Source organism: Mauremys reevesii, linkage group 1 (genome assembly GCF_016161935.1).
Source record: "Mauremys reevesii isolate NIE-2019 linkage group 1, ASM1616193v1, whole genome shotgun sequence".
NCBI lineage: Eukaryota > Metazoa > Chordata > Testudines > Geoemydidae > Mauremys > Mauremys reevesii.
In genome coordinates this window covers 10,336,229-10,363,480 of record NC_052623.1, presented here as the reverse complement: position 1 = coordinate 10,363,480, position 27,252 = coordinate 10,336,229, and the positions used below count along the sequence as shown (strand labels likewise).

Here is a 27,252-nt window from a genome sequence, read left to right as displayed (position 1 = left end):
AAAAAGAGACAAGCTTTTCCTGAGGAGTGCCTTGAGGTCTCAGGAGGGGAGGCACAGCACAGCTGCGGGGGCCCAGATCGGCCTGGGGCTCCTTCAACCACGGGAGAATGGTTGGAGCTCAGGGCTCCAGCCATGGGAGGTGGGGGGGGTGCCTTGGGCAGCAGGGGTTGGGCTGAGGGGCTAGCCTCCCCACCCATCGCTCATGTTGGGAACCATTAGAAAAGGGATAGTTAACAAGAGAGAAAATAACATTTTGCCTCTAATCCATGGTAAACCCACACCTTGAATACTGTGCACAGTTCTGGTCAACCCATCTCAAAAAGATATATTTGAACTAGAAAAAGTACAGAGAAATGTCACAAAAATGTTTTGGGGTATGGAATAGCTGCCATATGAAGAAAGATTAAAAGGACTGGGACTGTTCAGCTTTGAAAACAGAGGACTAATGAGGAATATGATAGAGGTCTATGAAATTATGAGTGGTGTGGAAAAAGTGAAAAAGGAAGTGTTATTTACCCCTTCTAAAGAACCAAGGGTCACCCAATGAAGTTGATAGGAAGTAGGTTTAAAACAAATGAAAGAAAGTACTTTATAACATAATGCACAGTCAACCTGTGGATTCATTGCCAGGGGACATTGTGAAGGCCAAAAATATAACTGGTCCAAAAAAGAACTAGATAAGTTCCTGGAGGAGAGGTCAATCAATGGCTATTAGCCAAGATGGTCAGGGATGCAGCCCCATGCTCTAGGTGTCTCTGACTGACAGAAGCTGAGAGCAGATGACAGGGGATGAATGACTTGACAATTGCCTTGTTTAGTTTATTTCCTCAAAAGTATCTGCCTGGATCACTGTTAGAAGACAGGACATTAGACTAGATGGACCATTGGTTTGACCCAATATGGCCGCTTTTATGTTCTTAAATCGTTCCACTGATGGATGGGCTGCTGCAGACAAGCCTTTTCCAGGGGCTGTCTCTGTTATAGCTGGTGAAGCCACCCTGCAGAGGTCCAGGGCCTGCTGAGTGTGGGAGGTTGATGCGGGGGTTAGTGCTGCTGCTTAGGGGTGTGGACCTGTAGCATGAGAGAGATGCTCATGGACTGAGCCAGAGCTGAGCTGGAAAATTGAATTTATTTCCTTCCACAAAAAATATTGAAATGTTTCCTCTTCATCCATTTTTTGGGGTGATTTTTCATATAAAACTGATATTTTTTCTCTGAAACCTCAGTTGTCACTGTACTGGACAGATGCAGCTGCCTGGATCCCCAAGGGAAATTGGAGGCTTTTCATCTGCATCTTCCTCATAACATCAATGAAGGTGGCACTGACAGAGTCTCTGGCTGCACTCTGGGTATGGAAAGGTCGAAACCTCCTGACCAGTCTAGGGCTGGGGTACTGTGCCCATCTGCTACTCTACCCAGTCTTCCCATCTCTGTGCAGCCCCCGCCACCCTGTACAAGGCCCCTTCAGCAGATCCTGCGGGCAGTGGCTACTGTGATAGGCCCTGGTACCACATCTCTGATGAACCTGTGCTATCCAGGATCTGGAGAGGGTCCTAGAACAGTTGTGGAGGCCCAGAGATTGTGAGTGGGGGAGCCTAGCTGCCAGTGGATCACTGAAGTATGTGCATAATTATGGGGATCCCTGGATTCTGGGTCCCCCTTTTCATTCTTTAGGGAAAAGGGAAGGGAACCCCCTCATGGAATGATTCAAGGCAAATTTCCATATCTGGAGCTTATGGAATCTCCCTTCCCTGGCCTGACCCTGGGTTTGTAATGCAGGAAAAAGGGCTGCCAGGGAGAAATCTGGTCCTATTATTATTATTATTTATTTTATTTTATCAACATCACAGTTCTGACAGCATCATCGTTACCACTTGGTCGCCCTCGAGGTAGCCATGTGACTAATCAGAACCATAGGAACAACGATGACAAACCCAGATTCTAAGGAATAGAGCTTGCAGCAAGGATGGCGCTGCAGTCCAGTTGGGCAGCATCATCACACATCCCCTGTGAGTTAGCCTCCTGCAGTTTGCCATTGGCTGTGACAAGGTTAAAGCTGGTGCACACTAAGCCAAGCAGCTGAGGTTCCCTGATGGCCAAGTGGCCCCAAGGGAATGTGCAGACATGCTTCATAAAGACAGTTGCCTCCATGTCTGAACAGATACTGTCTGTTGCCTGTGCAACCTCTCCGATGACACCTTGTCATTTAGGGTGAAGACCTCTGGTGTCAGCAACTCCCCTTCTAGCAGGAATTGGGTATGTTGGCAAGTTTCGCTATCTTTAAAATGTGAAGTGAAGGGTAACGGCTTCTAGCTATTTACATTTCCAGATGTTCTGTGTCGCAGCACAGGACTCAACTGGGCTTTTGGGGTAATTGAGTGATGGAGCTGGAGGGCAGGCAGCACTAGGTAGCTTGGGAACTCCTCCCCTGTATGTGCCTATGCTGCACACTCAGTTATTTAAGCTACAAAGAAATTCAAAACAATCTCAGCGTGTTAAAACCCCAATGGCCGGAGTCAGGATTTCTCAAGGGGTCCCATTTCTAGAGGTGCTGCAAGGGGCTGAGGGAGAGGAAACCAGCAGAGGGGGGGAGAGAGGGGGCCCAGAGGGGGAGGCCCCCCCAGGCCCGGGGCCCCCCCCCCCCAGTTTTTTGGGGGGTGGGGCCCCCTCCTCCCCGGGGGGGGGGCGGCCCGGGGCGCGCCGGGGCCGCGAGCTCTGGCCTGGAGCTTCTTCCCGGGGGGGTCCCCCAGGCCGGCCCCGCCCAGGCCGGGAAGGACCCCCCCGACGACGGGCGGCGCCGCCCGGCGGGACCCAGGCGGGGCCCGGCAGTACGGCCGGGGGCGGCCCGGGCCCCCGCCGCGCCGCGAGTGCCTGCTGGCCCACCCGCCACCCCGCACCGCCACCGGGCCGCGCCGCGCGGCGGCGGGCGCGCGGCGCCGGGTCGGCGCGGGGGGGGGGGCCCGGCCGCGGGCGGCGCACGGCGCGGCGGTCCAGGAGGCCCCCCCCCCCGCCGCCGAAGACCCCGGGCCCCCGGAATCCTCTGGGCGGCCCTGGAGGAAACCCCACAGAATATCACTCTGTGCTCTGGGAAATTCAATCAGCAAATGCATTTTCAACAATTTAATTCTCTGGCGCGATTATGAATGCAGGAATTCAGATCTTCATTGCTCCGTAGTAACAGGTCCCATAGGGCATATTTCTGTTTCCTCTATAATCTCTGTCCTGTAGATACGCCTCAGAGTTACAGGGCTGCTGGCATTTCTCCCCCTTGTCTGGTCTCCGAGTGCCGGAGGTCAGGCCTCGTAACCTTCCCTCTCATGGGGTGTTACCCTGTGATCCTCCCACCCTCAGACTGGGCCCTGGGCTACCACACACTGCAGTTGGCTGTGCCTGCCCAGCAGGTCCGAGTGAGTTTGGCACCTGTGGTTCTTCCCTCTGGGAGTCTCAGAGCAGTGGTGAGATGAGTCCAGCCTGCTGGAACCAGAACACTGTAACAGTAGGAATAAAGCGAAACATGGGAGAATACGATCATTTTCAAACATGAGACTGTACCTGTCTCTAACCTCCAAACCATCCCACTCCCCAGGGATCCAGGCAAGCCAAGGGCCTTCAGACTTCCCCAGCAGTGTCTGTCCCTGTCAGTCTGAAGAGCTTCTCAGCAACAGCTGCCCCAGCTCTGCACAGACTCCCAGCGCTGGCATAACAAGCTGTGTAAGGTGGCTAGAGCCCAGAAATAGACTCTTCCCAGCTTGTAGCTCCAGTGTTGTCTCTCAACCTCCCTGGGGTGGTAATTGAGTGAAGGCTTTTCTTGAGCTGTTGCTTCCCTTCCTGCTTGTTTCCCAGCAGCCTGCTTCTGAACGATGAAGAGCCATACTGGTTTCACCCAATAACATACACATCCCAAAAGCTAATCCAATATAGTTATCAGGGGCGGCTCCAGGCACCAGCAGGCCAAGCGTGTGCTTGGGGCAGCAAGCCACGGGGGGCGCTCTGTCGGTTGCCACAAGGGCGGCAGGCAGGCTGCCTTCAGCGCCATGCCTGTGGAGGGTCCGCTGGTCCCACGGCTTCGGCGGACCTCCCGCAGGCGTGCCGCCGAATCTGTGGGACCAGGGACCTCCCACAGGCAAGCCGCCGAAGGCAGCCTGCCTGCTGTGCTTGGGGCGGCAAAATACCTAGAGCCGCCCCTGATACTAATACAGCAAACATCCCAAGACTCAGTTTAACACACGCATTCGTTATGGCAGCTCAGCACCATGTCTGTCCCAATGCTGTTCCTGGGTGCTGCGGATTTTATGAATACAGGACAGAGACTGTCAGAGAGAGAGAGAGAGTGAAATGAAGTTCAATTTCCATGAATACTCATGTATTTGACTTTCAAATCCACATCCTGCAAACCATCATCCTGCCTGAATGACAGCTGCTGAGGTCACTATGTACTAGAGAGTGAGAGCTCAGGGAACGAATATTTTCCATACTGACCCCAGTGCCTGTTACCACTCTGGATACAGGCTGCAGACTGACAGAACAGAACCAGAGGAGAACCAGTCAGCTATTAACCCAGGGACAGAGGAGCTTCTAGCCTTTTGTTTGCTGACAAGTGACCGAATGAAGGGTGAACCTATGAAATCATCACTGAAAGAATATCAGAGGGGAAAGAATGGGTTGCTATGTGTGTGTACAGGTGTGTAAATGTTATGTCAAAACTTTTCATTGTAATACAAATATTACAAACCAAACTTTCATGACATGCCTGTATATTGAAAGCCAGCAGCGGAGTTGTTGGAATCTCTACAGGAAGGAGCAGTGGAAACTTTACTGCTTAATGGCTTTTGCTTTTGAAAGTATTTCAGAAGTGCTCCACATACTGTGTGCAATGGGTTTGTGCTAATAACCCTTTGTTCAGTGAACAGTTGTATGATACTGTCTGCTGGTAACTGACCAGTAGCTGTTTCTAACACTTACATTCAGGGTCATGCACACAATCCCTCTGCAATACCTGTGCAAGATTTTCCAAAAAGTCCTGAGAGACCAGAACCGCTGGTCTGTGTTTCAGCAAAGAGTGGAGCTGAGGTGCAGGAAAGGGGAGTGTTATGGTGCTTGTCTGTAATTTATGCCCCTCACCTATTACATGAGCATGGCTGAAGTAACTTGCACAGTCAACTGTATATTAATGCAAACATAGTGTTTGTATATTCATCCATTTTTTACACCAACCCACCCCCACCCAGTTGAAATAACTGTTTGTTGTCAGCTTGTACCTTGCCAGATATCTACAGACCATTGCATGGGGAGAGGATGCAGGTCCTGTGAGGAAGAAGAGAAGCCAGCAGGTTGATCTAACTCTCTGTATTCAGAGAACACTGGCCAGGCAAAGCACTTCCGCTTCTCTTGGAGAGATTCTTGGGGGTCAGAGTGTATCACTGGGAGCATTTGCTAATTCAGCCTGGTTCTGATCAAATTTATACCTGTAAATCTTTAGTGTCACATTTAAAGTCACTGTTATGGAATTAAGAACCTGTCCCTTAGAATTTATCCCCTGTACTGCAAAGAGGCAGTGGAATAATTTGGAATCTCAGGAGTGGAGAAAATAAAAAATGTATATAATGAGGCAATTAAACATGTTTATAAATGGCTTCAGTGCAGGACAGATAAATACAATGACCATTTTCTCCATGCACTTGCCGTGTGTTTACATACATGTCATGATACAATGGGCCACACTCAGAAGTGGAGGGTCCAGAAAGTGTGTCTGTGTGAAGGTCACAATTGTAAAATCACACAGTGCTCAAGTAGGCTGCAGAGATCCCAGACACAAGATATCAATGGGGCCAAGAGTTTAGAAGGATTCAAAGAGGGACTGGATGTTTATATGGGTAAACAGAAAATCCAATTCCAGTAGTGAGGATGGTGTTAAAAAGTCTTGGAAGGGCTCTAAACCTTTCTGATTTACACCACAAAATATATCTAATTAGTGAGTGTCAGGGGGAAATTTTCCCTGGGAGCAGTTTATCTCATAGCTGCCTATCGCATGGCTTTTAACACCTTCCTCTGAAACATCTAGAACTCGCCACTGGATAGTGTGCTAGATGGACTGCAGGTCTGATGCAATCTGGCAGTGACTATCTCACCTATCGGTGGTGTAAATCCAAGACTATGTTTTTGCTGATATTCCTTGAGCTCCTGGGAATCTCTAGACTTGCGCTCAGAGCAGAAAGATGTCTAGCTAAATAACATCTAGTCTCCTGTTCTTTTTCCTTTCAGGAACGAAAGATCAATACTCCTTGGACCTGCCCAGTACATTATGTCAGCTGTTAATGACACCAAATTCAGCTTTGCAGTGTTCCTTCTCACCGGGATACCTGGGCAGGAACACGTCCATCTCTGGATCTCTGTCCCCTTCTGCTTAATGTTTGTCATTTCAATAGTAGGAAATTCAGTCATTCTGTTCATTATAAAAACAGATCCAAGCCTCCATGAGCCCATGTACATTTTCCTTTCCATGTTGGCTGTTACAGACCTTGGCTTATCGATAGCCACCATACCGACAATATTAGGCATATTCTTGTTTAACTCTAGGGAAATCAGCCTCGATGCCTGTTTTGCCCAGCTCTTCTTCATTCACTTTCTTCAATGCACTGAATCCTCTGTGCTCTTGTTGATGGCCTTTGACCGCTTCATCGCAATTTGTGACCCGCTGAGATATGCTTCCATATTAACTCCACCGAGAATAGCCAAGATGGGATTTGTGTGTGTGCTAAGAGGGGTGGCTGTAGTAGTCCCACTCCCCTTTCTCCTGAAACGGTTCCGATACTGTCGAGCCAATGTCCTCTCCCATTCCTACTGCCTGCACCAGGATGTCATGAAGATGGCTTGTTCAGATATCACAGTCAACAGCATCTATCGCTTGTTTGTTAAAGTTTTAACGATGGGATTGGACTCACTGCTCATCTTCCTCTCTTATGTAATGATTCTTAAAACAGTGCTGAGCATCGCGTCCCACACAGAGTGTCTCAGGGCCCTGAACACCTGCGTCTCCCACCTCTGTGCTGTCGTTGTCTTCTACACACCAGATATTAGCTTGTCTGTGTTACACAGATTCGGGAAGGGCTCTTCTCCCTTGACTCAAATTCTCCTGGGCTACATCACACTGCTGGTCCCACCCCTGATGAACCCAATAGTTTACAGCGTGAAAAGCAAACACCTTCGTGCGAAGATAATCAGGGCATTCTTCATGTGAAGGGTCAGTTCCTCACCCAGCTCCAGTGCTGGTGTCATGAGAGAAGAAGAACATGGGGCATGGCCGGGGCCACCATTTCCATCATGGACCTTACATCTGAGACAACATGAGCTACTGATCTCCACTCTGTAGAAAGAGGTTCTGACTGGTTCTAAGGCCTGGCGGAAAGGGAGAGGGGTTGGTGAGGGAGAACAGGGCATTGGGGGAAGGAGACCAAGGCAGGCCACAGCATTTATGAAGTGAGAGAGCCAGCAGACCTGTGGGATGTTAGCCCATAAAGAGCCATATAGGTGGCTGTTCTGACCTCAGAATTCCTCTTTATACAAACAAGGTGGACCATTTCAAACCTTTGACAAGAAGGTGTGAGTATTTAGCAAGGATCACCTTCTTTACATTGGCCTAATTAGCATTACAAAAGTGATTTCCACTCCTTCTTGTCAACTGTTGAGAATAGTCCATCTCCAATTTAATTGAATTAGCTCATTAGCACTGACCCCTCCACTTGGTAAGGCAACTCCCATCTTTTCATATGCTGTGTATTTCTACCTCCCTGCTGTATGTTCCACTCCACACATCTGATGAAGCGGGTGTTAGCCCATGAAAGCTACTGCCCAAATACATGTGTTAGTCTCAATGGCCTGGTCTACACTACGAGTTTATACTGAATTTAGCAGCGTTAAACCGAATTAACCCTGCACCCATCCACACAACGAAGCCCTTTATATCAATATAAAGGGCTCTTAATACCGGTATCTGTAATCCTCCCCGACGAGGGGAGTAGCGCTGAAATTGGTATTGCCATTTTGGATTAGGGTTAGTGTGGCCGCAATTCAATGGTATTGGCCTCCGGGCGCTATCCCACAGTGCACCATTGTGACCGCTCTGGATAGCAATCTGAACTCGGATGCACTGGCCAGGTAGACAGGAAAAGCCCTGCAAACTTTTGAATTTCATTTCCTGTTTGCCCAGTGTGGAGCGCCGATCAGCACGGGTGACCATGAAGTCCCAGAATCCAAAAAGAGCTCCAGCATAGACCGTACGGGAGATACTGGATCTGATCGCTGTATGGGGAGACAAGTCTGTTCTATCAGAGCTCTGTTCCAGAATACGAAATCTCAAAGCATTTGAAAAAATCTTCAAGGCTATGATAGACAGAGGCCACAGCAGGGACTCAGCACAGTGCTGCGTGACAAGCATAATGGAAAGCCAAAGAATCAAATGGACGCTCACGGAGGGAGGGAGGGGGGACTGAGGACTCGAGCTATCCCACAGTTCCTGCACTCTCTGAAAACCATTTGCATTCTTGGCTGAGCTCCCAAAGCCTGAAAGGTCAAAAATATTGTCATGGGTGGTTCACGGTATATGTTGTCAGACCCACACCCTCCCCCCCCCGAAAGAAAAGGGAAAAAAATAGTTTCTCACCTTTTTTCAATGTCACCGTACATCTACTGGATGCTGCTGGCAGATGCGGTGCTGCAGCGCTACACAACAGCATTCCCTTCCCTTCCCGATGGCAGACGGTATAATATGACTGGTATCCATCATCATCATCCCATGAGTGCTCCTGGCTGGCCTCGGTGAGGTCGGCCAGGGGCGCCTGGGCAAAAATGCTTTGTCTCCTGGAGATTCAGTCCTGCCTGGAATATCATAGCAGCTAGAGGCTGCGCTCCTCTCCACCCACTCCTTTAATGTCTAATGGAGATTCAGTCCTGCCTGGAATACCATAGCAGCTGGAGGCTGCCTCCCCCTGCCCCGTTTTATCTCAATAAAGTCAGTGTTTCTTATTCATGCATTCTTTATTACTTCATCACACAAATGGGGGGATAACTGCCACGGTAGCCCAGGAGGGGTGTGGGAGGAGGGAAGCAATGGGTGAGGTTGTTGCAGGGGCACCCCCTAGAATGGCATGCAGCTCATAATTTCTGGGCTCTGACCCAGAGCAGCTGTCCTCTCTGGTTCTTTAGTAGGCTTGCACCACATTCTAGGCAGGACTGACTCTACTTTTAGACAAAACGTAAAGAAGGGAATGACCTGGGGAGTCATTCTCATTTTTGTCCATGCGCCCCCTGCCGACCTCACCAAGGCCGGCCAGTAGCACCCATGACAGCAGCAGACGGTACAATAGGACTGGTAACCGTCATTGCCAATTTCCAAAGCAGCAGACGATGCAATAGGGCTGGTAACCATCTCTGTTATCTTCCAAAGGCAAGTCAATGCTGCTGTGTAGCACTGCAGTTCCGCGTCTGTCAGCAGCATCCAGTACACATACGATGAGAGTGAAAAAAGGCTAAACGGGCTCCATGGTTGCCATGCTATGGCGTCTGCCAGGGAAATCCAGGGAAAAGGACGCAAAATGATTGTCTGCCGTTGCTTTCACGGAGGGAGGATTGACTGACGATTTCAACCCAGAATTCCAATGGGCGGGGGAGACTGCGGGAACTATGGGACGCTCCGGAAATCGACGCTAGCCTCAGTACAGGAATGCACACTGCCGAATTAATGTGCTTAGTGTGGCCGCCTGCACTCAATTTTATACAATCTGTTTAAAAAAAATGGTTTCTGTAAAATTGGAATAATCCCGTAGTGTAGACATACCCTAAGATGCCACAAGGTCTCCTCATTGTTTTTGCTGATACAGACTAACACGGCTACCACTCTGAAACCTCTTAATACAGAATAAAGAGAAGCGATGTGGATGTTGTTTCCCATTACACTTGGCCTGTCACTGTCCCATCACTGGTTAAACATCCACGGGCTATGAAAAAAGCCGCAGAGCTGTTGTGCAGTCACAGTCCTGTCCCTTTCTGCTAGGTCTGTCACTGCTCAAGATAGCTGGGTTTGATTCCCTTGCGCTGTGTGACCGTGGGCAAGCCATGGGCTGTCTCTGAGCCTCTGCACGGGTGGATAATCGACTTCCTCTGCCTCACAGCAGTGACAGGAGGATAAATACATTCCAGGTGCTCAGACACTCCGAGACCCTAAGATCAGGGCTGTGTCAGGGTTCCACAGAGCAACACCTCTGACATTTGTGTATAAAAAGCCTCTTGCCACAGCCTCCTGTGACAGTTGGCTTCTGGGAAACCTGGTGACTCCTGCACCTTGCTGTTTGTGGGAGTGCTCGGGGGCAACAGTGAGGGGTAGGTAGTGGATTTCTGAGGGGTGTCACAGGGATGCTGGCAGTTTCAGCACAGTCACTGGACCAGTGTTTGCAAACTACTGAAGCTGAATGGGTTTAACTGTCAAGCAATGGAGCAACAGCCACATAGGCCTCATCCTAGATGTCTGGCTGGGAGAAAGCAGTCTGAGGGCAAAAGTCAGCTACACACCTTGGCCCTGTAACATGGACACAGCTGAGCCCTGTGGTAGCTTCCACAGATTTCAGCAAAGGCTGTTTCCACAAAGAAGAGGCAAACAGATGGGAAGATGCTCTCAGAGACACAGGGAAACAAGGCTGGATCCCAAGAGCTCCTTGGCTTCCCAAAAGAATGTAAGTTGGGCCAGTTCTGATTCTCTATCTCCAAAGCAAAGCCTGTCTAACTTAGCTTGTAGTGATATGTGAGATAGATGAGTTTAGACGTGTGACAGCTGCCTGGTATTTTAAAACCATTTTCTCTAATGCTTTGTGCTATTAGCTAATAAACCTAATAGTCTAAAGAGGCTATTGTTGACTCTAGCTCTGGTCACAGGCATCCGAAGGTAAGGGACTGAGGTGTTCAGTCGGACCTGCTTGGTGATAAGCATTTAGCATTGATGGGGTGTTGTTCCCAGGTCAAAGAGCAGAAAAAAATTGTGAGATTCCCCCTAAAGACAGGAAAGGACCTGGTTTAGAGGGTAAAGAGACCATATATACAGTTTCACAGTGACAATTCTGATTCTTGTTCATCTAAAGAGTATCTTCCAGGAAGGCATCTGGACTTGATTTGGAGATATCAGGAGAATCCATCACCTTCCTTGGGAGTTTGTTCCACTGTTTAAGCCCCCTTGCCATTAAAAATGTGTGCCTCATTTCCAAATTTAATTTCTCTAGCTTCAGTTTCCAGCCACTGGTACTTATTATAACTATCCTGCTAGAGTAAAGAGCTGTTAGTAGCTGTTCTTTTATCCCTGTGAACGTGGTATGCTGTTATCAAGTCAGCTCTCAATTTTCCTGAATTTTACTCACTACACCCCTGTCCATATAGCTAAGGATAGGTTGGAAACAACAGAGGCAAAAGACCCGGGTGTATTAGTCAGTCCCAGGATGACTGTGAGCCATGGACGTGATGTGGCTGTGGACAAGGCACATGAGAGCCTAGAATGTGTCAGGAGAGATAGAGAAGGCTTAATTTTCTTATACGAGACACTAGTGAGATCTCCTCTGGCAAACTGTGTAAAATTCGGATCCCTCCTGTGATAAATATACACAGGGCAGCTGCACTGAATTGCCTTACCTGTAAGGGGTTAATCAGTCCAATTAACCTAGTTGGTGCCTGACCAGAAGGAACATACTTTCAAATCGGGGTGGGGGGGAGGTTTTGTTTGTGCTTTCTTTGTTTGTTCCCTCTGTGGATGGAGAGAAACCAGGCAGGAAATATATCTCCTAAAAAAAACCCTGAAATAAGCATCTCAGATTACAAAAGTTGTAAGTAATGGCAAGGAAATGCATTAGATTATCTTTTGTTTTAGCTTGTGAATTTTCCCTATGCTAAGAGTGAGTTTTATTCCTGTTTGTTTGTTTGTTTGTTTGTACTTTGAAGCTGATCCTAGAGGGGAATCCTCTGCATTTTAAATCTTTTATTACTATGTAAAGTTACCTTCCATCCTGATTTTGCAGGTGTGATTCTTTTATTTGTTTCTTTATAATAAAGTTCTTCTTCTAAGAACCTGATTGATTTTTAGCATCCTAAAAAACAAAGGGGTTGGTCTGTGCTCACTTTGTTAACCTATTGGTTGGTATATTATTCTCAAGCCCCCCAAGGAAAGGGGGTGAAGGGACTTGGGGGGATATTTTGGGGAAATAGGAACTTCAAATGGTCCTTTTCCTGAATCTTTGTCTCTAAATCACTTGGTGGTGGCAGCATTACCATCCAAGGACAAGGAAAGGATTTGTGCCTTGGGGAAGTTTTTAACCTAAGAGGATTTCTGAGTACCTCCAGGAAAGTGGATATCAGGAGTGAGATATCTTCTGCTGGGCTGGCCAATCTTACACTGCTTTGTTGGTGACACAAACAGCCTCTGTTTGTCACCCTGGCTGGTGAAACAAGCAGACCACCAAGTTTCTATACACAGGCTAGAAATCCCTTTAGCCTGGGATCCAGCATTTCCCCTAGATCAGTGTTTGTTCCTCAGGTGTTTCCAGGAGTTATTTTGTGGAGGAGTGAGGCCAACAGATGATGTCACACTCCACCTTATATAATGGAAAAATACAGGTAGCAAAATGGAGTTTAGTATCATATAGACTGGTCCCATGCCCTGGCATGTCCTGCTGCATCATAGCAGCCATTACCTATAGGGTGTCTGGAGCGATCTCAGGAAGGCTCAACAGGAAGGGACTAAGCTTCTCCTAGGGCCTATTGTTTTCCCTAATGGTCCATTTCCCTGAACAGGGCCTTCACAACCAGCTGTCTGGACTGGAAGCACATTACCTACTGAGTGTCAGCCACGTGCAACTACATTTGAAATAAAGTTACGTAGTCAATATTCATAACTTCAGATACAAAATGATACACGCATACAACTAGGATCATCATATTCTGCAAACCATAACTTTTCCATAGACACCTCACAAGATATGTTTTGTACACAATGCATCATAACTATGTCATAATCATACTCATATGGGGGCATTGTCACAACTGCCTCCTCAGCTGCCCTGGAACCTTCATGGCACGTATAAAAAACTCAGGTTCTTCTGGAGGAGACAAGCTTTTCCTGTGGGGTGGCCTGGGGTCTCACGAGAGGAAGCGCAGCATGGCTCGGAGTGGGGGCTTTGGCCGCTCCGGGATTGGATGGTGTTTAGAGTTCCAGCCTAGGGTGCTCAGGAGGCTCTGGGCTTCTCCAGGATTGTGGGTGGGGAGGGGGTTTGAGCTCTGGCTGCAGGGGTGGAAGGTTCTGCCTTGGGTAGAAGGGGTGAGTCCGGGCGAGGGCTAGCCTTCCCGAATGTGGGCTCCATCTGGTGCCCATGTTGGGAACCATTAGGAAAAGGATAGATAACAAGAGAGAAAATGTCATATTGTCTCTATATAGATCCATGGTACACCCTCATCTTGAATACTGTGGGTAGTTCTGTTTGCCCCATCTCAAAAATATATACTTGAACTGGAAAAAGTAAAAAGAAAGGCAAGAAAAATCTGTAGGGTTATGGAACATCTTCCATATGAAGAGGGATTAAAAAGACTGGGACTATTCAGCTTGGAAAAATGATGAGTAAGGGGAGATATGACAGAAGTCTATAAATTCACGAGTGGTGTGGAGTAAGTGCATAAGGAAGTGTTATTTACCCCTTCACAAGAACCAGGAGTCACCCAATGAAGTTACTTGGCAGCAGATTTAACAGAAGGAAATACTTTTTCACACAACACACAGTCAGCCTGTGGAACTTATTGTTAAGGGATGTTGTGAAGGCCAAAAGTATAACTATGTCCAAAAAATTTTGATAAGTTCATGTAAGATAGGTCCATGGATGACTATTAGCCAATATGGTCAGGAATGCAGCCCAATTATTTGGGTGTCTGTAAACCTCGGAATGCCAGAATCATTGAATAATTGCTCTGTTCTGCTCATTCCCTCTGAAGTAGCTGCCTGGGCAGTGTTAGAAAACAGGATATTGGGCTAGATGGACCATTGGTCTGACCCAATATGGCCGTTCTTATGTTCTTCAATTGTGCCATTGATGGATGGGCTGCTGCAGATAAGCCATTTCCAGGGGCTCCCTCTGTTATAGAGCTGGCATAGCCACCCTTGCAGATATCCAGGGGCTGCTCTATGTGGGAGGCTGATGGAGGCTAGTGATGACACCTAGGGGTGTGAACCTGTAGCATGAGTGATAGAGGCCCATGGTTTGAGCTCGAGCTTGGCTGGAAAATAGAGTTTCCTTCCCTCCCCCATGAGAAATGTTGACCCATACTAAAATGTTTCCTTTTCATCCATTTCTTGCAGTGAGTTTTCATAGAAAATGGATCATGTTCCCCTGAAAGCTCAGCTGCCAGCTCTTTTTTAAAACAATGCACAGTCAACCTGTGGAACTCCTTGCCAGAGGATGTTTTGAAGGCCAAGAGTATAACAAGGCTCAAAAAAGAACTAGATAATTCATGGAGTATAGGTCCCTCAATGTCTATTAGCCAGTTTGGGCAGGGATGGTGTCCCTAGCCGCTCTCTGTCAGAAGCTGGGAATTGGCGACAGGGGATAGATCACTTCAGGATTACCTGGTCTGTTCATTCCCTCTGGGGCACCTGGTATTGGCCACTGTTGGAAGACAGGATGCTGTGCTAGATGGACCTTTGGTCTGTCCTAGTATGGCCGTTCTTATATTCTTGTGCCATGATGGTGCTCAGCAGCAAGTGCCTGGAACCCCAAGAGAAATTGGAGGTTTTTATCTTCCTGTTCCTCGTAACATAAATGAAGGCTGCACTGATGCAGTCTCTGGCTGCACTCTGGGTATGGAAAGGTCGAAACCTCCCTGCCAGTCTATCGCTGGGGTATTGTGCCCATCAGCTATTGTAGCCTCCTCCACCCTGTACAAGGCCCCTTCAGCAGATCCTGTGGGCAGTGGCTGCTGTGACAGGCCCTGGTAGCACATCTCTGATGAGCCTATGCTAGCAGGAAGCTGGGGAGGGTCCTAGAGCAGTTGTGGAGGCAGGGGCGGCTCTAGGTATTTTGCCACCCCAAGCACGGCAGGCAGGCTGCCTTCAGCAGTTTGCCTGCAGGAGGTCCCCGGTCCCGTGGATTCAGCGGCACGCCTGCGGGAGGTTCGCCAAAGCCGCGGGACCAGCGGACCCTCTGCAGGCATGCCGCCGAAGGCAACCTGCCTGCCACCCTCGCGGTGACTGGCAGAGCGCCCCGCGTGGCTTGCCGCCACAGGCACACGCTTGGCATGTTGGTGCCTGGAGCCACCCCTGTGTGGAGGCCCAGAGATTATGGGTGGGTGGCCTACGTACAAGTGGATCACTGAGATCTGTGCCTAATTGTGGAGTTCCCTGGATCCTGGGGCCCCCTGTTTATTCCTCTGGGATAATTGTAGGACTGGAAGAGACTTCTAGAGGTCATTGAGTCCAGAGCCCTGCACTCACAGTAGAACTAAGTATTATCTAGGTCATCCCTGACAGGTCTTTGTCTAAACTGCTCTTAAAAATCCAATGGCAGGGATTCTACAAGCTCCGTGGGTGATTTATTCCAGTGCTTAACTACATTGACAGTTAGGAAGTTTTCCCCCTATTGGAACGATCCAAGGATTAAAGCTGGTGCACATGAAACCAAGCAGCTGAGGTTCCCTGATGTCCAAGTGGCCCCCAAGGGAATGTGCAGACATGCTTCATAAAGAGAGTTGCCACCCTGTCTGAACAGACACTGCCTGCTGCCTGTGCAACCTCTCCGATGACTCCTTGTCCTTTAGGATGAAGACCTCTGGCAGCTCCCCATCTAGCATTGGGTAGGTTGGCAGGTTTCATTATCTTTTAAATGCAAAATGAAGGGGAAAGGCTTGAAGCTGTTTCCATTTGCAGGTGTTCTGTGCAGAGGCAGAGGACTCAGCCGGGCTGTCGGGGTGACTCAGTGAAGGGGCTGGAGGGCAGGCAGCGCTAGGTAGCTTGGGATCCTCTCCATTACATATACCCATGCTCCACGGTGAGTTATTCAAGCAACACAGAAATCTAACATTCACTGACTGAGCCTGCAGCGCTAAAACTCTGATGCCCAGAGTCAGGGTTTCTCAAGGGGTCCCATTTCTAGAGGTTCCGTGTGCTCTGGGCCCGATCCTCCCAGGGGCTGAGCGAAAGGAGACCCCACGGAATATCAGTAAATATTTCCCAAATTGCATCAGGTTTATTTACTCCTGAAAATTTAATTAGCAAATGCATTTTAAAAGGTTTTATTCTCTTAGACGATTGTGAACACAGGAATTCAGAGCTGTGTTACTTTGTGGTAACTGGTCCAATAGGGCTTATTTCTGTTTCTTAACATAAGAACATAAGAACATAAGAAAGGCCGTACCGGGTCAGACCAAAGGTCCATCTAGCCCAGTATCTGTCTACCGACAGTGGCCAATGCCAGGTGCCCCTGAGGGAGTGAACCTAACAGGCAATGATCAAGTGATCTCTCTCCTGCCATCCATCTCCATCCTCTGACGAACAGAGGCTAGGGACATCATTCTTACCCATCCTGGCTAATAGCCATTTATGGACTTAGCCACCATGAATTTATCCAGTCCCCTTTTAAACATTGTTATAGTCCTAGCCTTCACAACCTCCTCAGGTAAGGAGTTCCACAAGTTGACTGTGCGCTGCGTGAAGAAGAACTTCCTTTTATTTGTTTTAAACCTGCTGCCTATTAATTTCATTTGGTGACCCCTAGTTCTCGTATTATGGGAATAAGTAAATAACTTTTCCTTATCCACTTTCTCAACATCACTCATGATTTTATATACCTCTATCATGTCCCCCCTTAATCTTCTCTTTTCCAAACTGAAGAGTCCTAGCCGCTTTAATCTTTCCTCATATGGGACCCTCTCTAAACCCCTAATCATTTTAGTTGCTCTTTTCTGAACCTTTTCTAGTGCTAGAATATCTTTTTTGAGGTGAGGAGACCACATCTGTACACAGTATTCGAGATGTGGGCATACCATGGATTTATATAAGGGCAATAATATATTCTCAGTCTTATTCTCTATCCCCTTTTTAATGATTGACGGGCTGAGGGTTCCAGCACTTCTGCCCTGTAGACACTGCTCAGCGTTACAGGGCTACTGGCAACACCACCCCCCCTCTGGTCAATGAGTGCCACATGTCAGGGCTCGTAGCCTTAGCTCTCGGGGGGTGGAATCCCGCGATCCTCCCACCTTCAGTCTGGACCCTGGCTACAGCACACTGCGGGGGGACTGGGCTTGCCCTGCAGGTCCGAGTGGGTTCGGCACCTGTAGTTCTTCCCTCTGGGACTAGTGGTGAGACGAGTGACCAGCCAGCCTTCTGGAACCAAAATATTGTTTAATCTGAACAGTAGGGAGAACAAGAGGGTTTTCAAACAACAGTCTATACACGTCTCTGACCCCAGCCTCTCCACCCCCTTCCGACAGGGACCCAGGCAGGCCGTGCACTTCCAGATGTCCCCAGCGGTGTCTGTCCCTGTCAGTCTGAAGAGCTTCTCCCCACCTTGTAGCTCCAGTGTTGTCTCTCAACCTCCCTGAAGTGCTGACTGAGAGATGGTTTTTCTTGGGCTGTTGCTTCCCTTCTTGCTTGTTTACCAGCAGCCTGCTATTAAACCGAGAAGATACATACTGGTTTCACCCAATACAGCCATAACATAAATATCCCAATAGTTAACCCAATATAACACTACAGGAAACATCCCAAGAACTGGGTTTGACATACACATTCATTATGGCAGCTCAGCTCCATGTCTGTCCCAATACTGTTCTTGGGTGGTATGGATTTCATGAATACAGGACAGAGACAGTCAGAGAGCAATAGACTACTTTCATGTAGGAAAATAAGTTCCACATGCATTTGACTTTGAAATCCCTGTCCTGCAAACCCTCAACATGGCTGAATAACAGGTGCTGGGGTTACTATGTACTAGACAAGTGGATTTCAACCTGTGGTGTGTGGACCACGGGGGTCTGCAGACTATGTCTAACATTTCCAAAGGTAATCAGACCTCCATTCGAAATGTATTAGCGCTCCGCAAATGAAAAAAGGTTGAAAACCATTGTATTAGAGAGTGAGAGCCGATAGAATGAATATTCCATATACTGATCCCAATGGCTATTACCACGCCAGGTACGGGCTACAGACGGACAGAACAGAACCTGAGGAGAACCAGTCAGATATTAACTCAGGGACAGGGGAGCTACTAGACTTTTGTTTGCTGACAAGCGACTGACTGAGGACTGAGATGTTGGCAGGGCCAGCTCCAGGGGTTTTGCCGCCCCAAGCAGCCAAAAAAAAAAAAAAGCTGCGATCACGATCTGTGGCAATTCAGCGGGAGGTCCTTCGCTCCGAGCCGAATTGCCGCCGAATACCTGAAAGTGCCTCCCCGCTTCGAAGTTGCCGCCCCAAGCACCTGTTTGATAAGCTGGTGCCTGGAGCCGGCCCTGGACATTGGGATCTTTTCAGGTTCTGAATAAATCCAGGTGACAGACACTAAATTTTAAGTCCCACTCTAACCTGAGAAATGATCTCTGAAAGAAGTTCAGAAAGGAAAGAATGGGTTTACATTTATCTGAGAAGTTCTCCACATACTGTTTTCAATGGTTCGTTCAGTGAACAGTCGATGATACTGTCTCCTGGTAACTGACCAGAAGCCATTTCTAACACTTATATTTAGCACATAAGAACATAAGAACGGCTATACTGGGTCAGACCAAAGGTCCATCCGGCCAAGTAGCCTGTCTTCCTAGAGTGGCCAATGCCAAGTGCTCCAGAGGGAATGAACAAAACAGGTAACCATCACCTGTCTCCTGGTCCCAGCTTCTGGCAAACAGAGCCTAGGGAAACCATCCCTCCCCATCCTGGTTAATAGATTCTTCAACTATATTTTTTTTCTTTGAAGTATATATATTAAGTTGAGCCTCTATTATGGTTTCTTTCAAAAGTTTCCATGCAGCTTGCAGGGATTTCACTTTTAGGTCTGTAACTTTTAATTTCTGTTTAACTTCCTCATTTTGGTGTATTTCCCCTTTCTGAAATTAAATGCTGTTGTATTGGGCTGATGTGGTGTGTTCCCTGCCGTAGCGATGTTAAATGTAATTATATTATGGTCACTATTATCAAGTGGTCCAGATATATTTATATCTTGGACCAGATCCTGTGCTCCAACTTAGGACTAAATCAAGAATTGCCTCTCCTCTGGTGGGTTACAAAATTAGCTGCTCTAAGAAGCAGTCATTTAAGATGTCATGTACCCAGTCAATATGGGGATAGTTGAAATCCCCCATTATTATTGAGTTTTTTATTTTTAAAGCCTCTTTAATCTCTCTGAGCATTTCACAGTCACTATCAACATCCTGGTCAGGCAGGCCGTAGTATATCCCTACTGCTATGTTCTTATTATTCTAGCATGGAATTACTATCCATAGAGGCACAGTTTGGTTCATTTAATATTTTTACTTCATTTGATTCTACACTTTCTTTCACATATAGTGCCACTCCCCCACCAGCAGAACCTGTTCTGTCCTTCCGATAGATTTTGTATCCTGGTATTACTGTGTCCCATTGATTAGCCTCATTTCACTATGTTTCTGTGATGCCTAGTATATCAATATCCTCATTTAATACAAGGCACCCTAGTTCACCCATCTTATTATTTAGACTTCTATCATTTGTATATCAGCACTTAAAGTTGTAATTTTTTAGCTTTCTGCCATTACATGATGTAATTGAATGGGACTTTTTTTCATGTGACTATTTCTGATCAGATCCTACCCATATTTTATCATCTTCCATCTTCTCCTACATACTAGGACACAGAATCTCCACTAATAGATCCTCCCCTAAGAGATGTCTCTGTCTGAACCACATGCTCCTCCATACCTGTTGGCTTTCCCCCAGCCCTTACTTTAAAAACTGCTCTACAACCTTTTTAATTTTAAGTGCCAGCAATCTGGTCCCATTTTGGTTTAGGTGGAGCCCATCCTTCCTGTATAGGCTCCCCCTTTCCCAACAGTTTCCCCAGTTATTAATAAATCTAAACCCCTCCTCCCTACACCATTGTCTCATCCACACATTGAGACCCTGCAGTTCTGCCTGTCAACTTGGCCCTGCGCGTGGAAATGGAAACATTTCAGAGAATGCTACCATGGAGATGCTGGACTTCAATCTCTTACCTAGCACTCAAACCCTCTGCAATACCTGTGCAAGACTTTCCAAAAAGTCCTGAGAGACCAGAACCACTGGACTGTGTTTCAGCAACGAGTAGAGCTCGGGTGCAGGAAAGGAGAGTGTTATAGTGGTTGTGTGTAATTTACTCACATGACATCTTACACAAGCATGGCTGAAATCACTTGCACACTCACTGGATATTAATGAAAACCTAGTGTTTACACTATTCACCCACTTGTGACACCAACCCCTCCCCCGCCCAACTGAAGTAACTGTCTGTGTTAGCTTGTAACTTGCCACATATGTACAAGACCTTGGAATGGGGAGAATGCAGGTCCTGTGAGGAGGAAGAGAAGCCTGTGGGATGATTGAATGCTTTGGATTCAGTCAATGCAGGCCAGGCAAAGCACTTCAGCTTCTCTTGGAGAGATTCTTGGGTGTCAGAATGTATCACCATGAGCATTGGGTAAGGGAAAGTTAATAGAGCCTGGTTCTGATCAAATTTACACATGTAAATCTGGAGCGACACCATTGAAGTCACAGTTACTGAATTCAGAACCTGGCCCTGAGAATTTATCCCGTGTGCTGGAAAGAGGAAGTGGCACAATTTGGACTCAGGAGTGGAGAATATATATATAATGAGGGAATGAAACACGTTGATAAATAGTTTCAATGCAGAACAGATAAATATAATGACTGCTTTCACCATGCACTTCTCATGTGACGATACAATGTGCCACACTCAGACATGGAGGGCCAGAAAGGGTGTTGATGGGAAGGTCACAATTGTAAACTCACACAGGGCTCAAGTAGTCTGTGGAACTCCCAGGCACAAGATATCAGGGGCCCAGGAGTTTAGCAGGATTCAAAGAGGGACTGAATGTTTATATGGGTAACCAGAAAATCCAATTACATTCGTGAGGATTCTTTTAAAAAGTTTTGGAATGGCTAGAAACCTTCCTCATGTACCCGCAAAACATGTCTAACCAGTGGGTGTCAGGGGGAAACTTTCCCTGGGAGCAGGTTATTTCAGAGCTGCCTATTGCAGGGCTTCTTCCACCTTCCTCTGCAATAACTGGTACTGGCCACTCGATACTGGGCTGGATGGACTATAGGTCAGATCCTGTCTAGGAATGCCTATCTTCCTATCTGTGATGTAAATCCAAGATTCTGTTTTGCTGATCTTCCTTGAGCTCCTGGGAATCTCTAGACTTGCGCTGAGAGCAGAAAGATGTCTCATTAATTATCATCTAGTCTCCTGTTCTTTCTCCTTTCAGGAAGAAAAGTTCAAAACTCCTCAGACCTACCCAGTACATCATGTCAGCTGTCAATGACACCAAATTCACATCTGCTGTGTTCCTTCTCACCGGGATATCTGAGCAGGAAGACGTCCATCTCTGGATCTCTATCCCCTTCTGCTTAATATATGTTATTTCGATAGTAGGAAATTCAGTCATTCTGTTCATTATAAAAACAGATCCAAGCCTCCATGAGCCCATGTACATTTTCCTTTCCATGTTGGCCATCTCAGACCTTGGCTTATCGATAGCCACCATGCCGACGATACTGGGCATATACTTGTTTAACTCTAGGGAAATCAGCCTAGACTCATGTTTTGCCCAGCTGTTCTTCATCCATTCTCTTTCATTCATTGAATCCTCTGTGCTCTTGTTGATGGCCTTTGACCGCTTCATCGCAATCTGTAACCCACTGAGATATGCTTCCATCTTAACGCCATCGAGAATAGCTAAAATGGGACTGGTGCTTCTGCTAAGAGGGGTGGCCTTAGCATTCCCACTCCCCTTTCTCCTGAAACGGTTCCGATACTGTCAAGCCAATGTCCTCTCCCATTCCTACTGCCTGCATCAGGAGGTCATGAAGATGGCTTGTTCGGACATCACAGTCAACAGCATCTATGGCTTGTTCATAATAGTCTCCACGGTGGGGTTGGACTCACTTCTCATCCTGCTATCTTACGTGATGATCCTCAAAACAGTGCTTAGCATCACATCCCACGCAGAGTGCCTCAGAGCCCTGAGCACCTGCATCTCCCATGTCTGTGCCGTCCTGGTCTTCTACATGCCAGTGATTGGCCTTTCTCTGATACACAGATTTGGAAATAGCTCTTCTCACTTGCTTCAGATTCTCCTGGGCTATGTCTACCTGCTGGTCCCGCCCCTGATGAACCCAATCGTGTACAGCATGAAAAGCAAACACCTTCGCGCGAGGATAATCAAGGTGTTCATCAAGTAAAGGGTCAATTCATCACCCAGCTCCAGCTACTATCTCCACTCTCTACAGAGAGGTTCAGACAGGGTCTAAGGCCTGGAGGAGTGGGAGAGGGGCTGGTGAGGGAGGATAGTGCACTGGGGGAAGGAGACCAAGGCAGGCAGCAGCATTTACAAAGTGACTGTGTTTGTGGAGAGCCAGGGGACCGGTGGGATGTTGGTGCATAAGCAGCCATATCTGTGGCTGCTCCAACCTCAGAATTCCTGTGAATACAATCACTAAGAGAAGGGATGTGGATGTTTTTTCCCATTATATCTGTCACTGTCCCATCTCTGGTTAAACGTCCACAGACCATGAAAAAAAAACTGAAGACCTGTTCTGCAGTGGCAGTCCTGGCCTTTCCTGGGTGCTAGGGTGTTGCGTGATCCATGGAAGCTGCACCACCAAATGTGGACAGGGTCTACTAAAGGGGCACGGACACCCACCCTTCTGCTATACCCTCAGCCAGGTGCTTGTGACTGAGTTGTGTCAGAGACCTGATTAATGCAGGAGCCCCAGGAGAAGTCAATCAGCCAGCCTCTCCCTCATTGATGGCTCTGAACACAACACACCTGCTGAGCCCACCCCCCACCAAAGTAGAGCAGAGCTGAGTGTGTGAGGGAGGATCTGGAGCACAGGAGTCCTGGCAAGAGACTCTCGCCCAGATTCTCCCCTCCTCCCCTCCGTTTGTGCTGTCCCAGCAATGCAAAAGGGGGGAAATGACCTCAGGTCCCCCAGAGAGGCACGGCTAATTCCTATCCCAGCTCACACCATTCAACGTAGGGTGACCACCTTTTCAAAAGGCAAAAGCAAGACACATGCAGGAGCCCCACCTCACTCTGTGGCACCCTCCATGCCCCTCCTCTTCCCCCTGAGGCCTCACTCCTTGGTCCTTCTTCTCTCCCAAGGCCCTGACCCTGGCCAGGCTGTAAGCTTGAGCCGGGCCATGGTAAGAGCTGCCTAGGGAGCCCGGATGTTTCACCTGTCATGGTCAGGAGGGCCAGGGGGCCCGAAAGCAGCCCCCAGCCCATGTCTCCAACCCCCAGGGCACGCCATCAAGGGAAGGTGGAGAATATGGGGCTCCCCACGGTGGCCGGGGCTCCCTGGGATGCTCGTGCTACAGCCCAGCTCTGGCCAAGCTGGGGGCGGAGCCTCAGTGGGAAGAGATGGGGCAGGGGGCGGAGCCTTGAGAATAGAGGCGCCACAGGGGATGTGGCAAGTCTGAACCAACGCTGATCCCAGGACGCAGGGTGTGTTGGGGCTCCTGAATAAAGCAGGAGGGTGGGGCTGGAGCGGAGGGGAGCCTGTGTTTTGAAGAAGACTGAATTAATGTAAACAAGGGGGCTCTTTTTTTAAGTATTCCCGGCTGAGAGTCAGTCTTTAGAGAGAAAGGCAGGGCACCTTCAGGGCTACCTCAGGCCCCATCCACAGGGACTTGGCCAGCGTGGGCTGTGCTCTTGGAAGCTGTTACCAACTCCGCTGAGGCAGGGGGAGAACAGGCCAGTGAATCAAACCCCTGTAACTGGCCACCCCCATTCTCCACAGCAGAGAATCCAGCCGGGCCTGTCACCGCTCAGATGGCTGGAAGGCTGGTCCTGCAGTCTGGGTACCGCTCTGCGACTCGAGAGAGATGGGTTTGGTTCCCTTGTGGTGCATGACCGTGGACAAGCCATTGGATGTCTCTGAGCCTCTGCACAGGTGGATAATAGCTCTGCCCTGCCTCACAGCGGTGTCGGGAGGATAAATACATTCCAGGTTCTCAGATACTCTGAGACCCTAAGATCAGGGCTGTGTCAGGGTTCCACAGAGCATCACCTCTGACATTTGTCTATAAAAGGCCTCTTACAACAGCCTCCTGTGACAGCTGCTTCTGGGAATCCCTGTGACTCCAGCACCTTGGTGTCTGTGGCAGATGTCGGGGTGCTAGGGGTGACAGTGAGGGATGGGTAGTGGATTTCTGAGGGTAGCGTTGGAGTGTCACAGGGATGCCGTGAGTTTCAGCACAGTCACCAGACCAGTGTTTACAAGCCATTGAGGCTGAATGGGTCTAACTGCCAAACAGTGGAGCAACAGCCACATGGGCCTCATCTTAGATGTTCTGGATGGGACAAAGCAGTCTGAGGGGAAAGGTCACTACGGTGACTGGGCCCAGGCTCACACAGGTTTCAGCAAAGGCTGTTCCCACAAGAAAGGGGCAAACAGATGGGAAGATGCTCTCAGAGACACAAGGAAACTAGGCTGGGTCTGAAGAGCTCCTTGGTTTCCCAAAAGAATGTAAGTTAGGCCAGGTCTGTTCCTGTATCTCCAGAACAAAGCCTGTCTAACTCAGCTTGTAGTGATACCTGAGATAGATGAGTGTAGACGTGTTACAGCTGCCTGTCATTTTAAAACCTTTTTCTCCGATGCTTTCTCCTGTTTCCTAATAAACCTACTAGTTTTAAGGAGGCTGGGGATGACTCTATAGCTCTGGTCACAAGCACCTGAAGGCAAGAGACTGAGGTGTCCAGTTGGACCTTCTTAGTGAAAAGCATTTAGCGTAGATGGGATGTTGTTCACAGCTCAAAGAGTGGGTCAATTGTGAGACTCGACCCAAGACAGGGGAGGACCTGGTTTAGAGGGTAAAGGGACCATATATCCTGTTTTTACTGTGACAGTTCCCCTTCTTCTTGGCCAGCGAATGTCCTTGTTGAGGGCCTGTCAGCACTGAGACTGGCAACATGTTCAAGTTGCAGCCAAGATAACAATCAATTCAAGACAATGGTTCACAGAGTCATAGAATTTAAGTCCAGAAGGAGCCATTAGATGATCTAGTCCAGACATTGTCAAACTGGGGTCGCACCCTGCTGGGTAGGACGTGTGGTCGTGCGGAATGTATTCAGAGATGGGGGTGGGGGCGTGAGAAGCTTTAGGGAAAAAACCTTCATGTGCACATTTTACCCACAGCAATGTGTAACTAGCCAAGCTGATTCCTCCAGAGAGAGCCGGTCCTCAGACGGCGCTGTGCATTGTCTCTAGGTGGTGCTGTGTATTTGGATGGATTTCTGTAACCTTGCACAGCATTATACAAAGCCATTAACATCTGTACATGGCTCCATTTGCTATGGCGCGACGTGCACATTTCATTGTAAAGCAGGGGCAACAATTGCAGTTTTTCTTTTGCTCTTATCCCAATGGATGGGATTGTTGGCTCATTTATGCAACAAATAAAAAACTTAAGTGAAAAAGAAAGAAGCTGAAACTGATTCTGTTGATGCCCCGTCTCTGCATGTATCAGTGTATGTGTTTGTGTGGGAGCTGAGGGGGGCATAAACTCTTACAGACACAAAGAAGGGGGGCATAATTGAAAAAGTTTGAGATCCACTGATCTAGTCTGACATCCTGTATACAGGCTGCAGAATTTAACCCACTTACCCCCGCGTTGAGCCGAATGACTTGAGTTTGACTAACACATAACTTGTGTTCATCTAAAGGGGATCTTTCAGGAAGGCATCCAGTCCTGGTTTGGGGGTATTAGGAGAATCCATCTCCTCCCTTGGGAGTTTGTTCCACTGGTTAAGCACCCTTGCTGTTAAAACTGTGAGCTGCATTTTTAAATTTAATTTGTCTGGCTTCAGTTTCCAGCCATTGGTTCTCATTATAGCTTGCCCAGATAGTTTAAAGAGCCTATTAGTACCCAGATATCAGAGGGGGAGCCGTGTTAGTCTGGATCTGTAAAAAGCCACAGAGTCCTGTGGCACCTTATAGACTAACAGATGTATTGGAGCATGAGCTTTCGGGGGTGAATGCATCCGACGAAGTGGGTATTCCCCCACAAAGCTCATGCTCCAATACGTCTGTTAGTCTATAAGGTGCCACAGGACTCTTTGTCCCTTTTTACAGATCCAGACTAACATGCCTACCCCTCTGATATATGAATCTTAGTGTTTTGCATGAATATTGTGTGTGCTTCAGTTTCCCTGTGTATTGCACCACTGCCTTGGCGGCTGAAAATAAGGGTGTGTGCCTTTTGCTGAGACTCTCGGGGCCAGGAGACACTGTTCCCTCTGCATATGGCCGATGCCCTTCATAACCTGAGACCCAAGTCGGGGAGGTGACCAGGACACCCGGCCCGGGAAACAGAGAAAGAAGAGGGGGAACAACGGGTGTGTGGGAGGTCGGCTTGCTGGGAGCTTGGAGTCTGCGATGAGGGATTGAGGGAGGAGAGAGGCGAGGGCCCCAGCCCAGGGTCCTGCCAAGATGGACTTGGCTGAAAGTCACTGATTTCTGTGCTAACAAGCTCTGTTCTGCACCGTGTTCCTGTCGACTAATAAACCTTCTGTTTTACCTGCTGGCTGAGAGTCATGGCTAACGGTGGAGTTGTGGTGCAGGGCCCTCTGGCTTCCCAAAGAGTCCTGTCTAGCTGGACCCGCCCAGGGGAAGTGCATGGTGTGAACAGGGATGCTGAATGCTCGGCGGTCCAGGAAGGCCATAGCCAAGGAGGCTTTTTGCCCTGGACAGTGTGCCCTGAGGGGAGTCACACCACGCCAGAGTCCTGGCTGGCTTCAGACAAAGCAGTTCCAGAGCATCGGGCCTGTGCTCTGTGACAGAAAGTTTCTGACCATCCGAGGAGGAAGGTTCTGGAACAGCCTCCCGACAGGAGCAGTGGGGGGCAAACAACCCAGCTGGTTTTAAGATGGAGCTTGACAGGTCCATGCAATGGACGATGTACCGGGGTCGCCTGCCATAGCTGGGGAGTGGAC

The 27,252-nt window shown here is 48.4% G+C and overlaps 2 protein-coding genes across 2 annotated transcripts; both read left to right on the top strand.

Annotated features, from left to right (window-relative positions):
* Positions 1-7,237, top strand: LOC120400463 (olfactory receptor 51G2-like). Its single transcript, XM_039529067.1, has 6 exons — positions 1-269; positions 1,227-1,349; positions 1,851-2,009; positions 2,162-2,256; positions 4,509-4,681; positions 6,262-7,237. The coding sequence occupies exons 5-6, from the start codon at positions 4,668-4,670 to the stop codon at positions 7,235-7,237; spliced, it is 990 nt and encodes a 329-aa protein (XP_039385001.1). The 5' UTR covers positions 1-269; positions 1,227-1,349; positions 1,851-2,009; positions 2,162-2,256; positions 4,509-4,667.
* Positions 7,238-15,502: 8,265 nt separating this feature from the next.
* LOC120395391 (olfactory receptor 51G2-like) lies at positions 15,503-22,498 on the top strand. The gene is made up of 3 exons (XM_039519756.1): positions 15,503-15,864; positions 15,938-16,058; positions 21,523-22,498. The coding sequence occupies exon 3, from the start codon at positions 21,563-21,565 to the stop codon at positions 22,496-22,498; it is 936 nt and encodes a 311-aa protein (XP_039375690.1). The 5' UTR covers positions 15,503-15,864; positions 15,938-16,058; positions 21,523-21,562.
* The last annotated feature ends 4,754 nt before the right edge of the window (positions 22,499-27,252 follow it).

What these genes read in the sequence shown, in the direction of transcription:
- LOC120395391 (XM_039519756.1), top strand. Translation starts at nt 21,563, where the DNA reads ATGTCAGCTGTCAATGACACCAAATTCACATCTGCTGTGTTCCTTCTC.